At 44.8% G+C, this 25,719-nt stretch overlaps 2 protein-coding genes and 1 pseudogene across 5 annotated transcripts in view; 2 read left to right on the forward strand and 1 right to left on the reverse strand.

Annotated features, from left to right (window-relative positions):
• The window catches only part of LOC101083473 (S-adenosyl-L-methionine-dependent tRNA 4-demethylwyosine synthase TYW1), a 212,081-nt gene extending 211,753 nt beyond the window's left edge, over positions 1-328 (reverse strand). For 3 of the 4 annotated variants that reach the window (XM_023247039.2, XM_023247038.2, XM_045048333.1), the window contains exon 1: positions 143-327. In XM_023247039.2, coding sequence (XP_023102807.2) covers positions 143-146 — 4 coding nt within the window. In that variant the 5' untranslated portion in view covers positions 147-327. Of the gene's footprint in view, positions 1-142 lie in introns of all 4 variants that reach the window. The other variant, XM_023247040.2, reaches the window with a different exon arrangement.
• A 687-nt stretch (positions 329-1,015) lies between these two features.
• On the forward strand, positions 1,016-7,035 carry SBDS (SBDS ribosome maturation factor). The gene is made up of 5 exons (XM_003998602.6): positions 1,016-1,351; positions 2,010-2,139; positions 3,596-3,796; positions 5,190-5,354; positions 6,278-7,035. The coding sequence occupies exons 1-5, from the start codon at positions 1,224-1,226 to the stop codon at positions 6,404-6,406; spliced, it is 753 nt and encodes a 250-aa protein (XP_003998651.1). The 5' UTR covers positions 1,016-1,223; the 3' UTR covers positions 6,407-7,035.
• An 8,463-nt stretch (positions 7,036-15,498) lies between these two features.
• Positions 15,499-18,342, forward strand: LOC101083730 (annotated as a pseudogene).
• The last annotated feature ends 7,377 nt before the right edge of the window (positions 18,343-25,719 follow it).

Consider the following 25,719-nt stretch of genomic DNA (forward strand, 5'->3'; position numbering starts at 1 on the left):
ACAAGTGCAACAACCTCTGAAGGACGGTCCTCGAGGACGCCACTCCGCCAGGAGAGAGTGAGAAAAACGGTTCCCTCTCTCCTTCCCCTCCACGATTTTGCCTGTCGGGGGGCGGGGGGAGGGGGTGGTGGTGACGGCTTACCCATTCTCCTCAGAGCCCAGGCTCTGCGGCCCGATAGACTAGGACTGCAGACCTGAAGAACCTGGCTCGGACACCGGGAGACGACCAGAACTATCTTGAAGCATTACCAGTATACCCGGAGCCCGGAGAGCTGGGGGCAGCCATGCCACTCGCCAGCCCGTCCGGATTGGTTCAGAGGGGGAAGGGGCGGGCCCAGAGAGAAGCCCCGCTTAGAGATCCAAGCTAGGTAGCCCGAGCGCTCCCGGCTCCTCTCGGATTGGCTCAGAGGTGCAAGGGGCGGGTCTAGAGGGAAGCAGGGTCAAAACAGGCGTGGTGGTATAGGAAAGAAACCTGGGAAAGATGGGCACATTAAAAGCGTATCATCAACCAGACGTAATCTGTGTCTCCTTTGGACCTCACTTCAAACACACCGATTGTGAAAAAGCATTATTTCGAGAAATTGGGTTATGGGCTGGCTAGTAGATGATATTAAGGAATAATGGTTAATCTTGTTGCGTTCATCTGTGAGGAGTACAGACTGTAAAGCTAAAACCTTATAATTTGCTTTAAACTACTCTGACCAAAAAGAAGAGGGAGAATGGAACATGAATGGCAAAATGTTGATAATCGTTGAAGCAGGGCGATGGGTTCATGGCGGTTCATCACACTGTTTTCTCAAGTTTTTTATTTTACAATTTTTCCGTAAGAGAAGTTTGACGGCGCGACCCCGAAACCTGCGGAACTCTGAGGGACCGACTCTACGTTTCCAGCCGGTAGCTAAAACATCAGCATCACCAGCCAATCAGAGCTCCTTGGCGGAAGTAAATTACATCAAGGAAGAGCGCTTCTCTTGTCGCGAGCCGAACGATGTCGTAAAAGCCACAATGCGCAGGCGTCGTTGCTCACTTTTCCTCGCCCGGTTTCCGCAACACCTGACGCCTGCGCAATAGGTCAACTGGGTGTATTGTGGCGGCCGTCCGGGTAGGTAGTGGTCGTGCCGCGCGCCGCCGGGTCGTTACAGCGAGGCGCAGGTGGTCCCTCCGGCCGGCCGCACGGGTGTGCCTTGGTTCACCAGACCCGGGAAGGGCTGTGAGCAGCCACCATGTCGATCTTCACCCCCACCAACCAGATCCGCCTAACCAATGTGGCCGTGGTACGGATGAAGCGCGCCGGGAAGCGCTTCGAAATCGCCTGCTACAAGAACAAAGTCGTCGGCTGGCGGAGCGGCGTGTGAGTGACCCTCTCCGTCCGAGCTCTGGCCGGAGCTTGTAGCCTCCGAGGCGGCCTGCCCCTAGTGTTCGAGCTGGTGTCTTGACAGGGAAGGAAATGGACAATTTATTCCTGCAGTGAGCGTGAAAAGTCACTGTCTTTCCCGAGCTTAGCGCCTAAATCCAGGATTCCCTTTTTGTTGAATTGGTGTGGTTTGGGTTGTTGGTTCGGAGTTTTGTTTTAATTGGTTGGTGTCCTGAAAGCCACAGCCAAGAAATCCCCAAAATATGGCCCTTTTGCCAAAATAATGTTAAAGGGTGGAGACCTAGTCTTCCAAATACTTCCGTGGCTATAGCACATCCTGATGTCACAGATCTTTGCCCTGTAGTTTTCACCGAAGTGCGTAGTGTCTTCGCTGCTGCCATCTAGGGATCGGAATTCCCTGGCAGCAGCCCGCCCTCTGCCCCCACAGCTCAGTGTTTCATACATGATCCCGTGACGTTTTTCTCCAGTGAGTAAGTGGGAATACAGATACGGTTCTGAGTTTTGAAAATGTTCCCTCTCGCTGAGTATTTGTTGTTTCTTACTATTATGTCACTACCGTCTTGTATTTAAATGTGAATGAATTTCCAAGTTTCAAGTGTGTTCACTTAGGACTTTTCTCTCCTGCTGTCACAAGGGAAAAAGACCTTGATGAAGTTCTACAGACCCACTCAGTGTTTGTAAATGTTTCTAAAGGTCAAGTTGCAAAGAAGGAAGATCTGATCAGTGCATTTGGAACAGATGACCAGACAGAAATCTGTAAGCAGGTGAGTTCTAAGAGCTATGTGTTAGAAGTACTTGAACGTATGTTAAACTTGAATCGTTATTTTTTAGGCGTGACCTGAGTAACATCACTTTTTTAATTGACGTATAATTAATAGTGTTAGAATTAGTTTCAGGTGTACAACATAGTGATTCAACAATACACATCACTGTGCGTTCTTTTGTATGCATTCTGTAATTTAGTGATTACCATGATAAGTGTCGTCACCACCTGTCACCAAGCAGTGTTATTAGTCTTATTGACTGTATCCCATATGCTGTTTTTTCATCTCTGTGACTTATTTTATAACTGGAAGTTTGTACCTCTTAATCCCCTTTATCTATTTCACCCATTCCCTACCCACCTCCCCTCTGGCAACCACTATGGTTAAGAGTCTTTTTTTGTTTGTGCCCTTTTTTTGTTTGTTTATTTGTTTCTTAAATTCCAAATAGGAGTGAAATCATACGGTATTACTCTTTGTCTGACTTATTTCACTTAGCGTTATACCATTTAGGTCCATCCATGTCATTGCAAATGGCAAGATCTCATTCTTTTTTATGGCTGAGTAATATTCCATTGTGTATGTATACTATTTCTTTATCCATTCATCTATCAGTGGACACTTAGGTTGCATCATGGCTATTGAAAAGAATACTGCAATAAACACTGGGGTGCAAATATCTTTTCAAATCAGTGTTTCCATTTTCTTTGGGTAAGTACCCAGTGGTGAAATTACGAGATCACATGGTAGTTCTATTTTTATTTTTTTGAGGAACCTCTATACTGTCTTCCACAGCGGCTGTACCAGTTTGCATTCCCACCAACAGGGCACTGAGAGTTCCTTTTTCTCTACATCCTCTCCAACACTTGTTGGTTTCTTGTTTTTTTGATTTCTAGCCATTCTGATAGGTGTGAGGTGAAAACTCATTGTGCTTTGATTTGCATTCCTTTGATGATGAGTGGTGTTGGAGTGATGTTCAGCATCTTTTCATGTGTCTGTTGGCCATCTGTATGTCTTGCTTGAGAAAATGTCTATTCGAGTTCTCTGCTCGTTTTAGTCAGATTATTTGGGGAGTCTTTTTGTGTGGCATCATTTTTAATAATGCAGGACATGAATATATTTTGTCAAAGTCTCCGAAACTGAAATTTTCTACTAAATTACCTTATTTTTGTCCATTTTTATATTTTGAGTGTAATATACCTAAAATTAAATTTTCTTTTCAAGGGTTTCACTATTTACAACCTTTACCTAAATTGACTTTTCCCCTTCCCCCACCTAAATAAATAGTATCTTAGAGCACAAGATAATCCAGTGTATCATTTAGGCAAAGTTCAATTTATTACCTATATGTGAGTAGCTGAAGAGGATGGAATTTAATTTTCTCTCCCAAGTTATTAATTCTTGTGGTCAGTTAACAAATAATGTGCAATAAAGACATTTAAATCTGGGGTTTTTTTAGATTTTGACTAAAGGAGAGGTTCAAGTATCAGATAAAGAACGGCATACACAGCTGGAGCAGATGTTCAGGGACATTGCAACCATTGTGGCCGACAAGTGTGTGAACCCTGAAACAAAGAGACCGTACACTGTTATCCTTATAGAGAGAGCCATGAAGGACATCCACTATTCAGTCAAAACCAATAAAAGTACAAAACAGCAGGTAAGTGATTTTTAATGTCAAAAAGTATCCAAATGAAAATCAATTTTCTCTGAAGAAACCATTGAAAATGATCTGTCTGTGATAATAAAGTGATACTACTTGGAAGCAGTAAGGTAGGAGGTTAGGGGGAGGGAGGAAGGAAATGATGGGGGTTTTAGGGAAAAGTAATGGAATTTTTTTTAACTAAACACAAATGTACTACAGCTCTCATCTTCCTATCCAAGTCAAACCTTTAAAGATAAAACTTGAATTTTTAAAGAATCCTTTCAACTCCACATCTTAGATTTTTTTGATTTCTATCTAATTCACATGACATACAAGGTCATCTTTTTACAGTGAACAATTCAGTGGCATATTCACAAAGTTTTTGCGGCCTTCCCTACTACCTAACTTGAGAATGTTTCCATCACCCCCAGAAGAAACCTTGTGGCCATTAGCACTCACTCCTCATATACCTCATATACCTCACTCCTCACAGCTGTTCAGCAAATTTGTTTTCTGTTTTTATGGACTTTTCTCTTCTGGACATCTCATATAAATGGAATCAGACAATGTGTGGCCCTTTGAAGGTTCATACCTGTTGTAGTACATATCAGTGCTTTATTCCTTTTTGGGACTCAACAATAACCCATTGTATGGAAATACCATATTCTGTTGATTCATCCATCTGTTGATGGGTATTTGTGTTGTTTCTACTTTTTAGCTATCATGAATAATGCTGCTCTGAAATTCATTGCAAATTTTTGTGTGGACGTGTTTCATTTCTCTGGACTCAGGAATGGAATTACTAGGTCATATGGTAACTATATTTAACCTTTTGAGGAACTGCCAAACCATTTTCCAAAATAGCTGAGGCATTTTACATTTCCACAATCAGTGTGCAAGGGTTCCGATTTCTCCACATCTTTGATATTTGTTGTTAATCCACCTTTCTTATTACAGCCATCCTGGGTGTACTATTCTGGTTTTGACTTGCATTTCCCTAATAACAAGTGATTTCAGCATATTTTCACGTGCCCGTTGACCTTTGGTCATCTTTGGAGAAATCAGTATTTAGATTCTTTGGCCATTCTTTATTTGTTTCTTCATTATCAAGTTGTAAGAGTTCTGTATATATTCTGGATACTAGCACCTCATCAAATGTGTGATTGACTAATATTTTCACCTACTTAATGGGCTGTCTTCACTTCCTCAATAGTGTTTTGAAACCCAAAAGTGTGTAATCTTCAAGTCCAATTTATCTTATCTTTTCTACGGGTGTTTATGTTCTTTGTGTCCTAAGAACCACCGTCTAATTTGGCTGGATGGGAACTGCTTTGTTTTGAATACCTTACAAAGTAATGCAGCAAAGGTAGCAAAGAAATTGCCAACATTTTCAATTTCGTCTCGCCAGGCTTTGGAAGTGATAAAGCAGTTAAAGGAGAAGATGAAGATCGAACGTGCTCACATGAGACTTCGGTTCCTTCTTCCAGTGAATGAAGGGAAGAAGCTGAAAGAAAAGCTGAAGCCCCTAATCAAGGTTATAGAAAGCGAAGACTACAGTCAGCAGTTAGAAATTGTAAGATAAAAATATTCTTATTCTTTTGCGTCCATGTTACCAGAATCATCTGTTTTCTAGTCATAAATGTGTCACAGACATTTAAAGGTGTGAACAATAGACATTTCCAGAAACATCTTACCTGGAATTAAGTAAAAATCTCAAGGTCAGACTAAAATGAAATTATAGTTAAATTAAGCACAACTTGGGATTTGGGGGTGGGGGGATGGTTTGTTTCTTCTGGTTAAATCCATGCTCAGTTTAGACGAGAGAATATATTTTACGGTGAGTCTTCTATTATGAGGAAATTGGAAATAAGACGAAAAGTTGGACGGCCTCATTGCCCATAGAACATTTTAAAGACGCGGCAAAGCATGGTGTCTTTGGGTCCTGGCCCCACAGTGTCAGACGCAGCAGAGATTCGGTTGTCTGCAAACCCGCCCCTGAGATTTGGCTCCAGCGCCAGTATACACAAGCTCTGGCCGGGGTCGTTGGGCATTCCTCCCTAAACGCGAAGGGACACATCTGACATTCTGAAGTTCTCCGGTCTTTTCAGAACTTCACATGTGATTTCTAAATAGGCCTTCAAGCTGCTTTTTCTCCTGATGTGGATAAATAGAGGTGCTCTCGCCAGACTGTAAATCCTCGCGCTAAACTGTAGGATCAAAAGAACCACGCTCTCCTCTTCCAGCCACTTCACTTGATGGCTGTGGAGTCCAGAGACGACCTCAGACGGGAGGTTAACGCCTGTCGCGGGGCCTGTGTGTGCACTTAAAAGAGCGAGGCTACACTAGAGCCCTGCCTGCTTCCCTGTGCTCTGTCTTCGTTCTTGCACTGTAGGACGGTAGCAGTAGAGACATCTGGAACGTGCTGTGTGTCTGAGAGAAGGCGGGGGCTGTGTTCATTCCATTGCACCTGCTGAGCACCTGTGTTCCGTGTTTCAGGTGTGTCTGATTGACCCAGGCTGCTTCAGAGAAATCGATGAGCTCATAAAAAAGGAGACAAAAGGCAAAGGTTCTCTGGAAGTGCTCAACCTGAAGGACGTGGAAGAAGGGGATGAGAAATTTGAATGACTCCCGTCAAGCTCTTCAGCTCTAAAACACTAAAGCGTTTTCTTTTCCCACGGTCCTCTTTCCTTTCTGTGGTCTGCCAAACACTTGCTCGGACTGTTTGACGTTTTCCATCTTTGTGGTAACGTGTACACAAAAAAGACTTTTCTGCTAAAGTATCACACTGTGGGATTCATGTAGTTTTAACGATAAAGCGGGGTCTGGGGCAAAAATGAAAAATCCAGGATACAAAGGGCAGAGTAGCATTTTGCTGCTGTCTCTTGACTTGCACTTTCCAACGTGCACGTTATCTTGGGGGTGAAAAGTTAAGCTTTGTATATTAAGATAAATGTGAGAAGATAGGACGATGTGACAAAAGGGGTATTTGCTGAAGAAAACATAACGTCTTATTTCTGCTTAATGAAACGTGTGGCCTGATACAAAGCTTGGATGGTGACTTCCTGATTTTGTGAAAAATAGATCTAGGACCACTGTGTGGGGCTGAAGTAAGATTCGCAGAACATATGGCTGTACCCTAGATTATTCTCGGTAAAGAATAAAGTCATTGGTTTCTAATCCTTAAAGTTTATAATATATATTAATGTAGTTGCAATTATATGTTATCAATAAAACCACTCTTTATTTTTATTAAACCATGGCTTGTGTTTCTAGACAGCTTCCAAGCTCCCTTCTTTTCTCTGCCTGTTGTCTGGTAGGGTTGGAGAGTTCGCAGCAGGACTAAATAAGCCCCATGAGGAGTGGGTAGAACAGAGCCTGTCTGCTGAACACCTGATAAATCTTAGTGATTTGGGATATAATTGAATATAACTATTTTAGTACTTAAATGGACAACATGCAAGTTGTTTTCAATCTGCTTATCTTCAAAAAGATATTCTAGAACATAAATTAGGGTTTCATTCAAAATTAACATGCAAGGGCACCCGGCTGGCTCAGTCAGTTAAGCCTCTGACTCTTGACCTCAGGGGCATGACTTTGAACCCTGCATTGGGCTCCACGCTGGGTGTGAAGCCTACCTAAAAAAAAAAAAAAAAAACTGGGGCGCCTGGGTGGCGCAGTCGGTTAAGCGTCCGACTTCAGCCAGGTCACGATCTCGCGGTCTGTGAGTTCGAGCCCCGCGTCGGGCTCTGGGCTGATGGCTCAGAGCCTGGAGCCTGTTTCCGATTCTGTGTCTCCCTCTCTCTCTGTCCCTCCCCTGTTCATGCTCTGTCTCTCTCTGTCCCAAAAATAAATAAAAAACATGGAAAAAAAATTAAAAAAACAAACAAACAAACTTAACATACAAACGTATTTTATGGATAGAAGTTTTTAACTAGAAGAGGTTTTGACTTGAAAACCCCAGATGGGTTTTATACGCGTTCAGAATTCATTGCTAATAGAAGTTCACAGAAATGGACCGTTTTAAAATAATTCCAATCAAAATTATGAAGTCGAAATTGTTTCTTACAGTGTTAGAAGTACTCCTGCTTGATAACTTGGGAACACAACGCTTTCTGTGGTGCTGAAATTGAATTACTGTTTTAATACCAATCCTTGAGATGGCCCTCACTGGTTCCATTTTACTGGTGCAGTTTGTTTCATGAAGACAATCTAAACTCAATCCCAAGGGAAGATTTTAAGTAGTCAGGTTTACACTTTATCTCCAGCTTAGACAGTTAAAGCGGTGTTGCAGATTGGAAGTCCTGGTCACTGGAAGTGTTCATTAGCTGCACCTTGAGCAGGAAAGTTAGAACGTTGCCGTAAGTTTTTCTCATTCTCGTTATCTCCTAAAAAGCTGGAACCTCTAGAAATGTCAAATGCAGATCACATGTGAGCCATGCTTCTGAACCTATAGAAAATAAAAGATTTTTACCTTATATGCATCTCATTACTCAAAAGTAGTTAAAAAATTGTGGTTCTCGGTCATGCTCTCAGTGCCGGTGCTATAATGGGTTGTTCTAAGGATTGAGCTGTTTCTTTTGCTTTGTCAGTGCAAGCTGTATTGTGTGCTGTTGGTCAGGGTGACGGTTCAGAATTAACTCTCTTCTGTTAACACGGCCCTTTTCTGTGAAGCGTCACCTGTCCCCATACACGTGGGACCTCACGCCACTTTGAAACCCCCTCCTAGGCCTTGATTTCACCCTACTTTGTGTTCTAGAGACCTGCTTAAATACCCATCTGGCATGCTAGACGGTGAGCTCCCCGAGGGCAGGATGAGCCATTGCGCATTTGGACCCAGTAGGTGTGGACTAGATGTCTGTAGAGTAATACATGCTATCTCAGTGAGGGTGGGTGATGACAAATGTGTCTGCTAATGACTTTTTCAAATCCATCTTGAAAGCTAGAATAGGTGTCAAGGCTTTGAGCCAAAGCTTCCCACCCTTCATACTGATGCGTGCAGTTGTGCTGCTTGGTGGCTTCTGATCTGCACAGATCCCCTCGGCCTGAGGGCATTCATCTCTGCCTGCAACCAGCCTCTTGCATTTACTTGTCCCGGGTGGTCATACACACCTAATATCCGTGAGGCTGTGATGGGGGGAAATTGGGTAACGCTCATAAGCAGTAGCCACACACATGATTTTTCCTGCATGCTGCACTCAAGCCCACATCATGAGGTCCCTACAACTTTGGTAGTAATGAGGCTCCTTATTATCTTTATGAGGTCTTGTTTTTGTTTTGTTTATCAATCTGCTCCTACTGAAATTCAAGGTACTGATTATTAGAAAACATTTTTCTGCTGCTGCATCATGAAGATGGTTGTGCATACATATTTTGCCACTGGCAGCATTCAATGGCTGCAGGGACAAGGGCTAGTGATTTTCATCTCCACGTGTATGTATCTGTGATGATACCCGCAAAATTAATGAGTCAAAATGGAATTTCATGGCAACAGTTCTTAGCTAAAAGTATAATCTTGACCTCTCAGCTTGGATATTCCAGCTCCTACCCAGGAATGATTTCACAAGAATGAGTACATGTAGTTGAATTGCCCAGGACCCCTTCCAAACACCCCTTGGACGCCCCCGTTTCACCAAATTCCTAGTTGAATCTCTGCAGATTTCTGGTTAGCAGAGAATGGAGGTGAATGAGTTGTGAAATTGAAGAATGCAAAGTCTTTTACTGCAGAGAAAAGTAGACCTGTCTCCTACACTCAACACTATTTACATCTCAGGAGATCTTTTTGTCTGGTGAGCCACTTGAATGCCAAAAGATTCATGGTGGAGCTCTTCCTGTGGTCAACAAGCATAGTTGACATGCTTTTCAAGGGAAGAGGGCCACAGACTTATTTCTTACTGTCATGTGGAGATAGAATCAAGACTAGAAATCTTGCACGTAATTAAGGTAAAATCATTTGTGGATTTATAGTTAAAACTTTGCAGATTATATGGATGCGGGGGTAGTTCAATATTCGCAAATCAGTCAACGTGATACATCAAAAAGAGAAAGAATAAAAATCATATTATCAAAAACTAAGTCATTCCTGGATAGGAGCTAGAATATCCAAGCTGATAGGTCAAGATTATACTTTCAGCCAAGAATTGTTGCTGTGAAATTCCATTTCAACTCATTAATTTTGAGGGTATCATCACGGATACATACACGTGGAGATGAAAATCACTGGCCCTTGTCCCTGCAGGCATTAAATGCTGCTGATCAGAAAAAGTATTTGACGAAGTACAACATCCATTCATGATTAAAAACCCTCAACACAGTCAGTTTAGAGGGAACAGACCTCAACATAATAAAGGCCTTATATATATATATATAACCCACGGCTAACATCAGACACAATGGGGGAAAACAGCTTTTCTTCTAAAGTCAGGAACAAGACAAGGATGTCCACTCTTACGACTTTTATTCAACTTAGTACTAGAAGTCCTAGCCACAGCAATGAAACAAGAAAACCAAATAAAAGGAATCCAAATTGGTAAGGAAGAAGAAACACAGTCACTATGTGTACATGACAGGATACTATATAGAGAAAACCCAAAAGACTCCACCAAAACATTGCTAGAACTGATGAATAATTCAGTAAGGTGCAGGATACAAAATCAGCATACAAAAATCCATCGCATTTCTATACACTAACAACAGGGCAGCAAAAAGAGAAATTAAGAAAACAATCCCATCTACAATTGCACCCAAAATAATAAAATATCCAGGAATTAACTTAACCAAGGACGTGAAAGACCTGTACTGTGAAAACTATAAAACGCTGATGAAAGAAATTGAAGATGACACAAAGAAATGGAAAGATACCCCATGCCCATGGATTGGAAGAACAAATATTGTTAAAATATCCAAACTATCCAAAACAATCTACACATTTAATGCAGTCTCTATCATAATACCAACAGCATTTTTCACAGAACAAGAACAAATAATCCTAAAATCTGTATAGAACTACAAAAGACCCTAAATAGCCAAAACAATCTTGAAAAAGAAGAATAAAACTGGAGGTATCACAATCCCAGATTTCAAGATATACTACAAAGGGCACTGGCAAAAAGTAGACAAATAGATCATTGGAACAGAATAGAAAGTCAGAAATAAACCACGATTATATAGTCAATCTTTGACACAGGAAGCAAGAATAAGCAATGAGAAAAAGACAAGTCCCTTCAACAAAACTGGACAGCTACATACAAAATAATGAAACCCAAATGGATTAAAGATCTAGACTTGAGACCTGAAACCATAACAATCTTAGAAGAAAGCACAGGCGGGGCGCCTGGGTGGCGCAGTCGGTTAAGCGTCCGACTTCAGCCAGGTCACGATCTCGCGGTCCGCGAGTTCGAGCCCCGCGTCAGGCTCTGGGCTGATGGCTCAGAGCCTGGAGCCTGCTTCCGATTCTGTGTCTCCCTCTCTCTCTGCCCCTCCCCTGTTCATGCTCTGTCTCTCTCTGTCCCAAAAATAAATAAACGTTGAAAAAAAATTTAAAAAAAAAAAAAAAAAGAAAGCACAGGCATCTTTCTAGATATGTCTCCCAAGGCAAGGAAAACCAAAGCAAAAATGAACTATTGGGACTTCATCAAGATAAAAAGCTTCTGCACAGGAAAGGAAACAATCAACAAGCTAAAAGACAACAAAATGAGAAAAGATATTTACAAATGACAAATAACCCAATAAAGGGTTAGTATCCAAAACATACAAAGAACCAATACAACTCAACCCCTAAAAAACATTCAGTTAAGTGATGAGCAGAAGATATGAATACACATTTTTCCCAAGTTCTATGCTGTTCTGGAAACAGAGCAAAGTTCCCTCCCTGTGTGAACAGATGTGGATGGACATTGGCCAGAGGTGACTCTTAGCTTGAGCCTCTGTCCTCACTGATAAAATATGTCCATACCAGAGAGTAGACAGATGTGAGGATCAGATATAAGCAGAGTATCTATCCAGATTACACTGAGAAGCCAGGCCTTGGTTCTAGTAATCACCACATTGCTCCTGCAAAATGAGGCTCCCAGGAGGACGGGAGCTTAATATAGTAAGCACTTGATAATTCAATAGATGATTCCCTGAATGTCTCCTCAAATCGTGCATCTGTCTCCTATTTATTTCCTCATAGGTTATGAAAATCTAACTCCCTACTGTGTTAGGTTTTGAAACTATCAGCAGCACTTTGATTTAATCTAAGCTTGTAAATATCTGCACAAGAGAGTCCGTTAATTATAGTGGTCATCTTATGATGAAAAGTGACTCTGGGGCTTTCATAGCTTTTTATAGATGAAAAACCCAGAAAGACAAGGAAAAATTTTAAATTCAAAACGTTCATTTGCCATCAGTGAATGAGGAACCACTATTATCTACTACCCCAACCAATTATTGTGCCTCTCCACAATTATCTAAAATACTTTGCAGAAACTTTGACATTCATAGGACTTTAAAGGTTTAAAAGTCTATAAAGCTCAGGTCACCTGGATGGCTCAGTGGTTGACCATCCAGTTCTTGATTTCAGCTCAAGTCACGATCCCAGGGCCATGGGATCAATCCCCGAGTCAGGCTCTGTGCTCAGCGCCAAGCCTGCTTAAGATTCTCTCTCCTTCTCCCACTCCTCCCTCCCCCCTCTAAAATAAAATTTTAAAGAAAGGTTTAAAGTCTATAAAGTTCTGTAACTAAAACAGTTTGTAAGAGTCTTTATCTCTTTATATTAAGTGGAAGGAAACACAACAGAGGAAACCACAGAACATAATTAAGTTTGGTCTTGCTTCGGACCTTGAGATTAGATCATCAGCTGGCCCAAGCTCTTGATAGAGTTCAGAAGCTTGTAAGTTTCGTTTTCATATCAGCACAAACTAAGCTATTTCACGGCACGGCATTAACAAGCACTTGAGTCAGTGATTTGATTCAGAGTTTCCTTTCATTTTGAAGGTAATTCCTTTCTTGGGGGGAGACCCATATCTCTGATCTCATATTTTGCTTTTTAAAACAGAGAGCATATACCGTTCTCTTTGTACATGGTCATTCTGTTACTTTTGACCAAAAATTATTACGAGGCAGTTAGTAGACGAGAAGTATCCGCCAGGTAAGTTATGGCGTTAGGTTAGGTTTCCAAGCAGGAAGATAAGTAACTTCTCAGAAGACATGTCAGGGGAGGGAGGGTTGGGGGTTTTGTTTTTGTTGTTGTTTTTAAGTTTATTTTCTTTAAAGAGAGACAGGATGAGTGGGGAAGGGGCAGAGAGAGGAGAGAATGCAAAGCAGACTCCACACGGTCAAGCGCAGAGGCTTGAACGTGGGGCTGGAACTCACGAACCGTGAGATCATGACCTGAGCTGAAACCAAGAGTCAGACACTTAACCCACTGAGCCACCCAGGCACCCTAGAAGACATTTCAGTTTTAAAAATTGGTCCTTCTCAGGGCCCCTGAGTGGCTCAGTCAGTTAAGCATCCGACCTCGGCTCAGGTCATGATCCCCCCCATTTGTGGGTTCAAGTCCTGCGTCAACCTCTGTGCCAACTCAGAGCCTGGAGCCGGCTTCGGATTCTGTGTCTCCCCCTCTCTCTGCCCCTCCCCTGCTCGTTCTCCCTCTCTCTCTCTCTCTCTCTCTCAAAAATAAACATTAAAAAATTTTTTTAATTGGTCTTCTCCTTTAGAAGGAATACCAAGCAAATGGCATAGAAATAAAGTCTAGTGTAAAACACCAAATTTCTAATGAGAATGAACTCACTTTTTTCTGAGCCCTTATTTCCTTGGCCTCTGCATTTGATGCCTCTCAGACGAGGCCACTTTCATAGAGACACTCTGCCAAAACACAGCTGTAGAATCTGACATGCAGTCCACCGGCCACCCAGTCTTCTGCCTCACGAACTCCAGCGCCCCACGCACACCTCAGGCACTTCCCTCAGAAGCCACCGTGGGGGTGCGGGCAGGTGCACGGGTAATTTACCCCCGAAGGGCTCATGGACATCTTGCAGTCCTTTTTTTTTTTTAATGTTTATTTATTTTTGAGACAGAGAGAGAGACAGAGCATGAATGGGGGAAGATTGGGGGAAGGTCAGAGAGAGAGGGAGACACAGAATCCAAAGCAGGCTCCAGGCTCTGAGCTGTCGGCACAGAGCCCGACGCGGGGCTTGAACTCACAAACCGCGAGATCGTGACCTGAGCCAAAGTCGGAAGCTCAACCGACTGAGCCACCCAGGCGCCCCGGACATCTTGCAGTCTTAAATGTGCTTGTAGGACAATACTTTCCTTTTCAAAAGGCCAAAGACTATCCAATGACAAACTTCTCTCTCTCTTATACTTCTTTATCGTCGTACAAATTCATCGTGGTGGTTTCACTTTTCGACTCCGGCTCTCTACAGTAACAATTAATAAATTCCCATTTCCAAGGTTTGCAGAAATATTGAGTGTACCCAGAGCTTTTCGGAGAAACTACTCTCAGCAATTTCTTTACCAAATTTGCTCAAATAAAATAATGAACACGGCCGAATTTTCCCTGCATGTTTGCTGATTCAGTACTTTCTATCGGTACAATTGACCTTTCAATAACCCAGGGGTTAGAAGTGCCAGCTCCCCTCCCCACCCCCCCTACCCTCTCCACCAGGGGAAAAATCCCCCTATAACTTTTGACTCCCCAAACACTTAACTACTAATAGCACACTGTTCACCAGAAGCCCAATATCATAAACAGCTGATTAACGCATATTTTGTACATTACATGCATTATATACTGTATGCTTATAATAAAGTGAGCCGGAGAAAAGAAAATGTTAAGAAAATCCTAAGGAAGAGAAGACACATTTACAGCGCTGTGCTGTACTTAACGAGAAAAATCCACATGTGAGTGGACGCACACATTTCAACCTGTGTTGTTGCAGGGTCGACTATTCAAAGCGCAGCAACTGTGTGTCTGGAGTGTGGTTCAGACATCAGTTCATTTTACCCTGTCTTCAAAGTCATCCCGGTTTTCAGCATCCTTCATATATGGAGAGTGTGCAGTTACCTAAGCACCCGGGGCACAATTCCATGGCAGGGTCCAGAATTTAGATATAAATGTTTGTGTTCGGATATTACTATGTTATTTTAGAACATGAATTCAGCGCAGGTGGGCTGGCGGCTGGGCGGTGGCCTCTGGACAGTACACGGGACGCCGGGGCTGAGTCCATGCACCCTGGGAGTGGTGGGGAAAGGCCGCTTCGGGGGAAGGGGCGTCAGCTGCTTGGCCATGGCACTTTTTGTAATATCTCAGGTGCCACAGCGGCAACCCCTGGGCACAGATTGTCCCTGATCCCCTGAGTGACGCCTGGAAAGAGGAATGCCCTCCTAAGCAGTAGGCCTGGTTGGTGGAGGAGGGGCAACCACAGACCCGCCCAGGAAGCTGCCTCCGCTGGCGAAGGCATGGAACCCGAGACCACAGCCACTAGTCTAGCTGGGCATCACAGCAGCAGGAGCTTCCGTTTCAACCACTCGCCTGAGATCTGGAAGTGGAAAGGCAGATCGCTGCCAGTCAGCTAGAAAGATGTAGGCTTGGGGCAGAATCACCAAGTATGGCCAGCACCAGCTCAACTGAGATGTCCGTTCCTTGGAGAGTGACAGGTGTGCCAAATACTGGCGCAAACCAACCTAGAGTTCCTGGCGCTGTCCGCCACAACTATCTCATTAGGACAGAGCCAGAACATTCACCAGAACACTCCTCTCTCCGTGAAAGATCACTGGGTAACTCAAGTTCAACACAAATTCTGGCAGTGGATTCCAGGAAGCAGGGAGTTCCCGCAACAGCTAGAATTTGAGTAAGGCAGATAACAGCCCGCAGCCTTCATTCATAGGATCAACTGATAACCATTTGGTGAAGAATTCAAGAGCGGAAGGATGAACACTGGGTCAGGCCATGAGAAGAGTGAGTTCAGTTCCATCTAGAACGCAGCCTCCTTTCTATGTTATCAGTGCAGGTGGGTCTCCTCAAGTGGATCACTGAGAATTCTGGGCGGTGAATTTGGCTCTCCGGCTCCCAACTCCTGAACCCCAGTGCATATTCCTCCACCACATTATCTGCGCAGCAGGTAGCCTCTCCATACTCTTCACAGAGTCACCTCTCCCAACAGCTGCAAGTCAGATTGGCTCAGTCACCTCCCAGCAGATCGCCAATCCCAACGGCCCAACCCCTCAGTACTAAACCACCAGCCCAGTAGGGTCCCCACCGACCCTGATGGATGCACAGAATCAACTAGCTTCACCATCCCAAGGCTAGGCAGTGTCATCATCCCCCAAACACCCAGGGATGATCGCCATACCACGACACGTGGGACTTTCCTTCAAAGGACTGTTCACGACGTGGAACAATTTGGACAGCAGCTGTATGAAATTTACAGAAAGATGGTTCCACCTCGGCCACACAGCTTGACAGACTTACGGAGCTCCTGTGATGGTCAGCACAGCCAGCCTGGGCAAGACCTTCATGCGGCTCTGTCTCCTGAGTTACACACCAATCCTATGCGTGGGGGGAGGGCCTCTTACAGCCCAGTGTACCGCAGCCCAAACCACAGAACCATGGAGCTCCGAGGGTACCAGGCAGCGTCCTATCACACAGGCTCAGTAGGTGCCGGAAATCTGCAAAGCACATCCAGCCAACGACACGCCCTTACATGCGAAAAGAATAATTACGCTCTGAACACAACGGCAACCTACGCAGACCCCTACGGGCCAATACAATACCGAGGGCAAGAGGGCAACTGTAAGAGGCTTCAGCACCCAGCACCAGCTGATGAGGGCACCACGCGTACCCTATCAACAGACAGCATTCAGAAGGACCCCAGGGAGTTCCCCTGGTGTGATCCCGAGTTGCCCGAAGTCATTCGCGTGCCGCGGCACCAGATCCCCTCAGCCCAGGAGAGCCCACGGTCCACCTGCGGCACCTGCACTGCGGCGACAGCCACGTGAAAATGGAGGTGTGTAGGGTAGGGGGAATCGAGTATCTGGTTGACCTCTCGGACCACGGACTTGGGCAAGTTCAGCAGAACGCTTTCGGTGCCATCCGCAACCTTGTTTTGGCAAGTCTACAGATGAAAATAAAATGACAATGGAAGAATGTTGGTGGGGTGCCTGCCTTGCTCCGACTGTTGAGAATATCTGGCACAGAAGTGAGGGAGCTTGTTACAGGCACTCTCTGGAATGTGTCCTCACGTGAGGCTGTAAAGATGGCAATCATTCGAGATGCTCTCTGGACCTTAGCAAACCCTGTGACCATTCCACACTCTGACGGAGTAACTGGTCTTTGGATGATGATCACAAAATCAAATTCCAGATGTCGCTCGTTCTGTGTAACACGACAGGTTGCCTGAGGAACCTCAGCTCTGGAGAAGAGGAGGCGAGGACGTGAATGCGCTTCTGCGAAGGGGCCGGTGGACTCGCTTTGGTATGCAACCCCTACATCCGTGAACACATCCGATTACAGCAGCCAGACTGTGGAGAACTGCGTGTGCACCCAGAGGAACCTGTCCTGTCGGCCGGCTGCTGGGGCTGAGTGGGCTGGATGACTTACTAGGAAAAGTCTCCCAGCAGGGATTCAGAGTCAAGTTGCTGGGGGAAGAAGAAGAAAAAGAAACAGAGAACACCACAAGAGGATCAATGGGATGGAGTCAGTCCTATCCCAGGACTGTCAAAGCCCCCCCAAAGATGCCGTGGCATCCATCAGTGCTAAAACCATACCTGAACCTTCTAGCAGAAAGTTCCAGCCCAGCTGCCTTGGAAGGCTCTGCCAGGTCTCTCCAGAAACCATCTGCTGGAAATTGGGAGTTTGCAGCATACATCCGGGCAGACTTCCGCAAAGAAGAAGGGCTCTCCATCCTTATAGAACTTTTTGAGAATGGATACGGTAAAGTTGTATTTTCTCTGGCAACTTCCCAGAGGAACATGGCTCTGGATGTTCACAACAAGGAGCTCACTGGTAAATATGCCATGCGAGACCAGGTCAACAGGTTTCCCGGAAGGACTGGCCCCAGTGTGCTGTCTGATGAGACCACGGTGGCCATCTGCTGTGCTCTGCACAAGGTCACCGGCAAAAACATGAAGAATGCCAAAGCCCTGGCTGATTCAGGGAGGATAGAGAAGCTGACGAACATGACCAAGGGCAGAGGAGACAGATCATCTCCGAAAGTGATGAAGGCAGCAGCCCAGGTCTTGAATACATCATGGCAATTTCGGGACCTCCGGAGCATTTATAGAAAGGATGGGTGGAATCAGAACCATTTTATTACACCTGTGTCTACATTAGGGCAAGGCCGATTCAAATCACATCCTTCCTCGAATACTACCAACCAACATTCAGGCAGCATCAACAGCTGTATTATAGTCAAGACAACTCCAACAGAGAGAACTTTGATGCATACAGATTGTGTTTGCTGTCTCCTCATAGCCATAAAGATCCTTATCTTGGTGACTGAACTCACTTCCCAGCTTTACTGATTATTCAACACAGTATGGGCTGAAATCGACCACAATTTATGTAGACTCTTAATCCACGAAACGACCTTCTTTTTCTTTTTTTTTTTTTAACATTTATTCATTTTTTGAATAAATGAGAGAGATAGAGCATGAGCAGGGGAGGGGCACAGAGAGAAAGGGAGATACAGGATCCAAAGCAGGCTCCAGGCTCTGAGCTGTCAGCACAGAGCCTGATGCAGGGCTTGAACTCACAAACCGCGAGATCATGACCTGAGCCGACATCAGAAGCCCAACCGACTGAGGCACCCAGGTGCCCCAAAATGACCTTCTCATAAGCAGAACAGGACCCAGGGTCCCCAGACTCGTGGGCAGAGCATCGAGATGCTCAGTAGAGGAACTCTTTCTCTCTAACCTTGTTTGGATTGAGATGAAAAAGTCCATCTTGCTGATTTGCTAATGAAATGTGAACATGACATGGAAGGAATGAGTGAAGGGCATGATTTTTTTTTCTTTTTTGAATGGTTATCAGAGAAGTGAGAAGACCTTCAGGAGGGAGGACTTTCTAAGCTCTATTTAGGTGGATTGATTACTTGCAGACTCTGTAGTCTGGTGAATGTGTGGGTGATGTGATGAGAGGGTTGAGAAATGCGTAGAATGAGATGGGGATGTGCAGGTCAAATCCAAGATGATTCTTTAAACGTGAATAGATTTATGTTCTACTGGTCTGTACAGGGGAAAAATGCTTTTTATTTATCATGTTTTGTTGCTATTACTAAACGTCAAGGTTGTATGCTATCATGCCCTGTGAATTTCTTTTGTTGGTATAAATATGGAAATACTACATTATTAATTGCCATCATTTGTAATACAGTGTGGCATTTGAAAAAGGATTTGAAGAAACTGACAGCTTAAAAAACAAATGGGAACCCCAAGGAATTGTTAGCAATTAAAACCAAGCTATGACATCTTTTGTTTTCAAATGAATAGTGTAACTTTGAAACACAAAGTCCAGTATAGTATAGAAGTGCCAGGCCCACTCCCTGCCTCTGCCATTTTCTATGTACATGAAAGAAAAATGTGGAAAGTTCATCCTTGGGGGGGATGAAATTCATTCATCTTCCAGTGTGAAAAGAAGAATTTTAAAACTAGCATTTTGTCAAATGTTTTTTTCTTTTTTTTTTAAACTATTCATTCTTTTTTTTTTTTACATTTATTTATTTTTGAGACAGAGAGAGACAAAGCATGAACAGGGGAGGGTCAGAGAGAGAGGGAGACACAGAATCCGAAACAGGCTCCAGGCTCTGAGCTGTCAGCACAGAGCCCGACATGGGGCTCGAACTCACAGACCGCGAGATCATGACCTGAGCTGAAGTCGGCCGCTTTACCAGCTGAGCCACCCAGGTGCCCCTGTTTTTTTTTCTTTTTTAATGTGTATTTTTTTGGGTGGGGGGAGACAGCATTAGTGGGGGAGGGGCAGAGAGACAGGGAGACACAGAGTCTGAAGCAGGCTCCAGGTTCTGAGCTGTCAGCACAGAGCCCAACACAGGGCTCAAACTCACGAACCACGAAGTCATGACCTGAGTCACAGTCAGACGCACCACCCAGGCATCCCTCAGGTGATTAATAGTTACCAGAAGATGAAAGAAAGGGAGGGAGAGCTAAATGAGACGTTTTTAAATGTGCTAAATGTATCCCAAATCTTTTGACAAACGAAGCTTTGAAAGCAAGAAAGGGAAATTTCATTCCCGTTTGTGGCAGAAGAGCATCCCACCAGGCTGCCACATGTGGTTGCACAGGTTGAGCACTGAATAATTCCCAGAGTGGTGTCACATTACCTACTTTTGTCCTGCAGTGGCCCTGGCTACCAAGATAGCTCTTTATGACAACAGAAAATCTTTTCTTTTCTTTTTTAATGTAATTGATTTTCTTTAATGTTTGTTTAGTTTTGAGAAAGAGAGAGAGCAGGGAAGGGGCAGAGAGAGAGGGAGACAGAGGATCCAAAGTGGGCTCAGCGCTGACAGCAGAGAGCCCAATGTGGGGCTCAAATTCATGAACTGTGAGATCATGACCTGAGCCAAAGTCAGACACTTAACCAACAGAGCCACCCAGGTGACCTTAGGCAAAGAGCCTTTTATCACAGTTTTCTAATACAATTTAAAAGCAGCATGTTTTAAAGAAGGGCTCCAATCTAAACAGCTAAATATATGTGAAGAAATAATGAAAAAAGTGCATATGCTGCATTAAGAAGTTCATCCCATACAATAATGTGAGGCATTACGCTAGGGGCTTCGTTCAGGACTTTGGCTTTTCCAGTTAAGCAGTTCCCAAAGTGTGGCCTCCAGAACAGCAGAATTAGAATCTCTTGGGAACTTGTTAGATAAAAATGCACATTATTGAACTTCACTCCAAACCTAATGAATTAGAAACTCGAGGAGAGGGCACAGCAGTGTGTTTCAATAAACTTCCCAAGGGATCCTGATGCACAGTGAAGTCTGTAAATGAATATTTTAAGCTAAGACCTAGAATTTGGATAGTTCAAAGCTGGGAGGAAGGTGCAGGAATGCCAAGAGACCAAACGCACATGAAGGAAAGACTTTTGTTCCGCAACAAATTTTCTGGAAATCTGATAACTTTGGAGGGAGGCTAAAGAAACTAAAAAGAAAGGATCAGACAGATTTGTTTTAAAGCATCATGGGAATAGAACAAGCCCAGAGTCTAGAATAAATTCAGATAAACGGGAATTTAAATCTTACCAGTTGCATGGACTTGGTATACAGCAGATGCCTTTTTTGTGTTTGTCGATCCCACGATCCTTCCACTGCTTGTGTCAAATCCATTGCTCAGTCTTTCTGGAGCCGGGGCACAGGGGCGCAAGGGTGCCTGGTTCCGGGGGGTCCCAAACAGACCGGGCTCAGTCACTTGCAGAGAGAAAGGTGGCTATGAAACAAGAAAGGGGTTTATTTCAGTGAGCTTGACACCAGGAAGAGAGCGGACTCGAGTCTCAAACACTGTCTCCAAAGTGCCGAAAATATCTCCAGGTCTCTACGAGGAAAATGTGGGACAAATGTCGGTGGGTACCCGCAGGTGGGCAGTGAAGGTCAGGTCGCTCATTGTCTTGGGCTCAGTCACAGGCAGGGTCTTGCTGGCTCAGGCCGGTATTTACTGCTTGGGCTGGTGGTTTCGGTGCCCATCAGGGGATGCTTTCCCTGCAGACCCTTTTGCCTGAGTTCAGACATAAGCTGGAAGAACTTAATCAGAAAGCTGGAGGCCAAAATGGAGGTGGTTGAAGTCGTCTTTCGCTTCCACACATGGAGAAACTCTAACAGCCATATGCGTGTGCCTGGCTGTGGGCCCTACTAAGATCCAGATGTCCCTGTAAAGCATTTAGAATCAGAACCAAGCAACAATTGGATTCAGCAGGTGGCTGGCCCTGTCACTCATGACTTCAGGAGCAGTGGGACGGCCATTATTCTCCACAAGGATGAAGAAGCCAAGAGAGGGGCGCCTGGGTGGCGCAGTCGGTTAAGCGTCCGACTTCAGCCAGGTCACGATCTCGCGGTCCGTGAGTTCAAGCCCCGCGTCGGGCTCTGGGCTGATGGCTCGGAGCCTGGAGCCTGTTTCCGATTCTGTGTCTCCCTCTCTCTCTGCCCCTCCCCCGTTCATGCTCTGTCTCTCTCTGTCCCAAAAATAAATAAAAAACGTTGAAAAAAAAATTTAAAAAAAAAAAAAAGAAGCCAAGAGAAAGAAACCACTCGGCGGCCAGCGAGAAGGATGAATCCAGGGTGTGTTTGCTGGGCTCCCAGCTCTTTCCCGATTCAAGTTCAATACCTTCCTGACTCTAGAGGCAAGCCTGACTGTCAGTTCAGCAAAACATCCCTGGATCCTCCCTGCCCCTCCCTCTTCTTTCCTCCTTTGCAAAATTGAGCTCAAGTTGGTTTCTGTGACTCACAACCAGGAAGGCTTTGCTAAGACAGGTGAGCAATTTATCTAATCTCACTACCCCTCGGTGTCTATGTTTGTACAAGGAGGGCTCATGATACCTACCTCATAGATTGGTGATGGTCTAAGTGAGATAATATACATAAAACACTTAGAACAACGTCTAGAACACCATGGGCTCAATGAAGTTGCCCCTTCAAGTCTTTAGAATGAGCTCTGCTCGCCCTTCTCCTGGTCCAGGACGGAAGGACAAGGGTGGCTCCTGTGACTCTTACCTGGTCTCCACCCACTGCCCTGAAGCCGGGATATCCACAGATAACTTGTTCTTACAGGCAAGGAAATGAGGACAAGGCGCCTGTCAGCGATTTCAATATCTGAAGATGTTACGTTTCCCAAATGCTTCTTTCCTTTTCTGTGATGAGTTTTCCCACGTCCTTTAGAACACACGTTTAAAATGACCAAGACAGAGCTTTTTCTTCCTCAGTTCACAACAAATCAATAGGGGCACCTGGGTGGCTCAGTCGGTTAAGCGTCCAACTGAGGCTCAGGTCATGATCTCAGGACTTGTGAGTTGGAGCCCCGCGTCGGGCTCTGTGCTGACAGCTCAGAGCCTGGAGCCCGCTTCGGATTCTGTCTCCCTCTCTGCCCCTCCCCCATTCACACTCTCTTTCTCTCTCTCTCTCTCTCTCTCTCTCTCAACAATAAATAAATATCAAACATTTTTCAAAACACATCAACGGACAGTGCCAGATGCTGAGGGCACAGTGAAAGACACACCCTTTGTCCTCAAGGAGCCTGAGGTAATAAGGAGGTACATCATCATATGGCAGTGGGATAGATGCAGATTTTACTTTACTGTGCTCAAGTCTGTCCCATTGACTCTCAAAAAACGCTGAGAAATCGGAGGTGCCTACTTCTTTCTCCCTGTAGAAAATATTGTGGATGCTGCTCCATTCAAAAGATATATTTGGAGGGGCGCCTGGGTGGCGCAGTCGGTTAGGCATCCGACTTCAGCCAGGTCACGATCTCGCGGTCCGTGAGTTCGAGCCCCGCGTCAGGCTCTGGGCTGATGGCTCAGAGCCTGGAGCCTGTTTCCGATTCTGTGTCTCCCTCTCTCTCTCTGCCCCTCCCCGTTCACGCTCTGTCTCTCTCTGTCCCAAAAATAAATAAAAACGTTGAAAAAAAAATAAATTAAAAAAAAACAAAAGATATATTTGGAGAAAACAACAACAACAACAAACAACAACGGATGCTGTACATGTGAATTCCATTTGTGTCCGCACCAAGTAAAAGATCTGTGTGGTTTGTATTTTCCTGGCAGATGTTAAAATACAATTTACACTGAAATATGGCGGCAGAGGAAAAAAATATTAGGGAGATTTCTGATTTTACTTCCAGACAAAGAACAGAGATGGATTTTCTTTACATTTTCTTTATGCGCCTATTTCCCCAATAAAATACTAGAATGGGAAAGAGAGTGGGAGCAGAGGCTGAGGTTTCTAGAATCATCCCTGCCCAGATCTGCCCCAGCACCCCTCAGAAGCTGCATAGCCGGAACAAAACGGGGTCTGAGGCACAGAGCCTGCCGATTGGCCCCCGGTTCCCTGGGGCTGCTGGGCCCACCTAATAGAGGCAGGGGTGCTGGGGCCTCAGCAGCGGGCTCAGGCCGGGGTGTCTCTGACCAGACTGGTCCCAGTTGAGTCCAAACATCAAAACTCTGAACAGCTTTAAAGAAAAATAAACAGTTCCCAAACGGAACTGTTCTGCAAGTTCAACTTGACTGACGTGTGCACTCATTAGTAACAAAAGCTTTGGGGTTTTCTTGAGAAACCTTGGCTCACACTCTCTCCATCAAACACTGCGCCCCGCTGTACCCGCAGTGCAAACCATCCTGATGATCAAGAACCATCTCTTCTACAAGGAAAGTAGCACCCGGCGCTGGGGCTGCAGCCCATCCACACCTCCGTCTGGACCCTCCACCGGGAGGGAGGTGAGTGTGCGGAGTGGACAGGGTCCTGGGGTCGGAAGTCAGGGGTTAACCGCCAGCCTTGTCATTTCCCTTCCTGTGGAAGATGCACAGAGCACATGGAGAATGACCTCCACTGAGCACAAACCATGTGGGAGGGACACGGTGCTGAGACACCTTCCATTCCCAGACCTTCAGTGAACCCACTGGACTAGTAAACACTAAGTGTCCCTGGAGAAGCCCCCCATGGTCCACACTTAAGACTTAACACACAGCTTTTTCATGATCAGTCCTCCTTCTCATCCCCAGCTTTAGAAAGTCTTGTGATGACCAGGGAAAGGAAACCAAATATCACAGAGGGACACAGACATCTCAGGCTTACATGAGAAAAAAAGGAAAAAGGATCCTAAAGAAGAAATCTGCTGCTCTGAGGGAACCACGTCTTCCCAGGGCAGGGAGCACACCGTGAGCCCAGACACTGGAGGGCAGAAAGCCCCACGCAGGCAGGCACTCAAGAAAGAAAAGGACCACGTTTTGATTTTGCACAGAAAGTAACCACCTCCCCCCGTTGACCAAAGCTTACCAAATATTCCTAGAAAACAGCTTAGATCCTTAGACCTGGAAGCCAGACGGAAATGGTACTATCTTTTCCCCACGTAAGAATCCATAAATGCATTTCCTAAGTAGCCCCTCGAACCACCCTGGAAGGAGGAAGTCAGGTGCCCATGGAAACTTCATGGCACCTCAACTCAGAAATGAGACCGAATTAAGAGGAAACACACTCCCAGTGAGCGGGGATTAAGAGACACCAGACATTTCCACGTTTTGTGCAATTTTCAGATAATTCTTCTTGGCTTCCTCCCTGTACAACAAGTCATTTTGCTGGTCCAAAATGTCTAGGGTCTGTTCTCCATAGTTTTGTTTTAAAGCCATTATTTTGCCCTTAATAATATTCCTGGAATGAATTTTGATGCTGCGTGTTTTGTATTTTGTATTAGTTTCATAGGCATGGTATTTTTATGTCCACAAGGTTTGTGGGAATATTTTTATATTTTAGATACAGTGGATCATCTATGGAAAGGGGTGGATAGGAAGTAATGGCCACCATAGCCTCAGCCACGTCCTGTAAGTCTGTCTGCTTTTTACAGTATTTAATGACTTAAATACTTCTGTGAACAATCTCCCCAGCAGTCTCAGGGGTGTTTGTTTATCTCAGTGCTACACAAGAGGTAGGCACAGCTCTTTAAAGAGTTAATGAGCATCTTTATTTTTTAAAGAATTTTGTTTGTTTTGTTATTTTTTTTTATTTGGGAGAGAGAATCCTAAGTAGGCTCCACCCTCAGTGCGGAGCCCAATGTGGGACTCAGTCCCACAACCCTGGGATCATGATCTGAGCCAAAATCAAGAGTTGGACGCTCAACCGAGTCACCCAGATGCCCCATGATTTTTTTTTTTAATTTTAAAGGAATCTCTACTTATGTAGGGCTCGAATTCAAAACCCTGAGATCAAGAGTCACACGCTCCACTGACTGAGCCAGCCAGGTGCCCCAAG

The sequence above is a fragment of the Felis catus genome, chromosome E3, assembly GCF_018350175.1.
Source record: "Felis catus isolate Fca126 chromosome E3, F.catus_Fca126_mat1.0, whole genome shotgun sequence".
NCBI classification, from domain to species: domain Eukaryota; kingdom Metazoa; phylum Chordata; class Mammalia; order Carnivora; family Felidae; genus Felis; species Felis catus.